At 61.6% G+C, this 992-nt stretch overlaps 1 protein-coding gene across 1 annotated transcript in view; it reads left to right on the forward strand.

Moving 5' to 3' along the window:
• SCGB1A1 (secretoglobin family 1A member 1) overlaps positions 1-804 on the forward strand; it is a 3,061-nt gene extending 2,257 nt beyond the window's left edge. The window contains exons 2-3 of the mRNA XM_006772749.2: positions 116-360; positions 669-804. Coding sequence (XP_006772812.1) covers positions 116-360; positions 669-716 — 293 coding nt within the window. The 3' untranslated portion in view covers positions 717-804. The remainder of the gene's footprint in view (positions 1-115; positions 361-668) is intronic.
• The last annotated feature ends 188 nt before the right edge of the window (positions 805-992 follow it).

The raw sequence follows: 992 nt of genomic DNA on the forward strand, positions 1-992 counted from the left end.
AAAGCGGCTGCCACCCAGAAAGCATGCCCACAGCACCCAAGAGCCAGCTGCTTGGAGCACCACCAATGCCCACGGCCAGGCCACGGATGAAAAGGCTGCCATCTCTCACTGACAGGCCCGGCATTTGCCTCGCAGGCAGACCCAGCCAGGGGACTGCCATCTTGGGAAAGTGTTGCTGAGTCCGCAGAGAGCTGCTTGGACTTCATCCTGAAAACCTTCTTCGTGAGCCTGCTGTCCAGTCACGAGGTCTCGGTGGAACTTTTCACCCCTGACGCAGACATGAGAGATGCGGCGATGAAGATGAAGGGGCTGGTGGACACCCTCCGCCCGCAGGACAGGGACAGCATCAGGAGGGCCATGGTACGCGCTTCCCTGCTGGGTGGTGGGCTCCCCAAGTCCCTCGGCTGCATGTTTGGGACCCTTCCCTCGTCCAGAGAGGAGAGTCACAGTGCAGATGTCCCGGGGGAGGAGGGATGGTGGGCAGGCAGTGATTCCACCTGAGGTCACCAGCCTCCGGGAAATCATCAAAGCCCTTCCGGGCCCACCTCCTCCCCCGGCAGGGAACCTCCGAGCTGAGCTGACAATGAAATCTCTGTGTCTCATCTTCTTGGTCTACCGTGCAGGTTCACGCACTCTTATACGATGCGCTGTTTGTTTCTTCGTTTTAGGACAAAATAATACAAAAGCCCACGGTGTGCTTAGGATTTAGAAGCTGAAGCTCGCCAACCGCTGGGTCTGCGGCTGCTCCCCGGCGCCGCCTTCGCGCCCTCCCACCAGCCGGGCCTGGCTCCCTCCATAAAAAGCACCAGCACCTCCCTTCGTGTCCGGCCTTTTCATTACCTACGGGAGTCCGCGCTCTGAGGGGAAGGTTAGCCGGAGCAACGTCCACGGCAGCAGACACGCCAATACACGGAACCCTTCCGGCGGGCCTCGCTTCCGGCGGGCCTCGCTTCCGGCGGGCCTCGCTTCCGGCGGGCCTCGCTTCCGGCGGG

Source organism: Myotis davidii, unplaced genomic scaffold (assembly GCF_000327345.1).
Source record: "Myotis davidii unplaced genomic scaffold, ASM32734v1 scaffold826, whole genome shotgun sequence".
Taxonomy (NCBI): Eukaryota; Metazoa; Chordata; class Mammalia; order Chiroptera; family Vespertilionidae; genus Myotis; species Myotis davidii.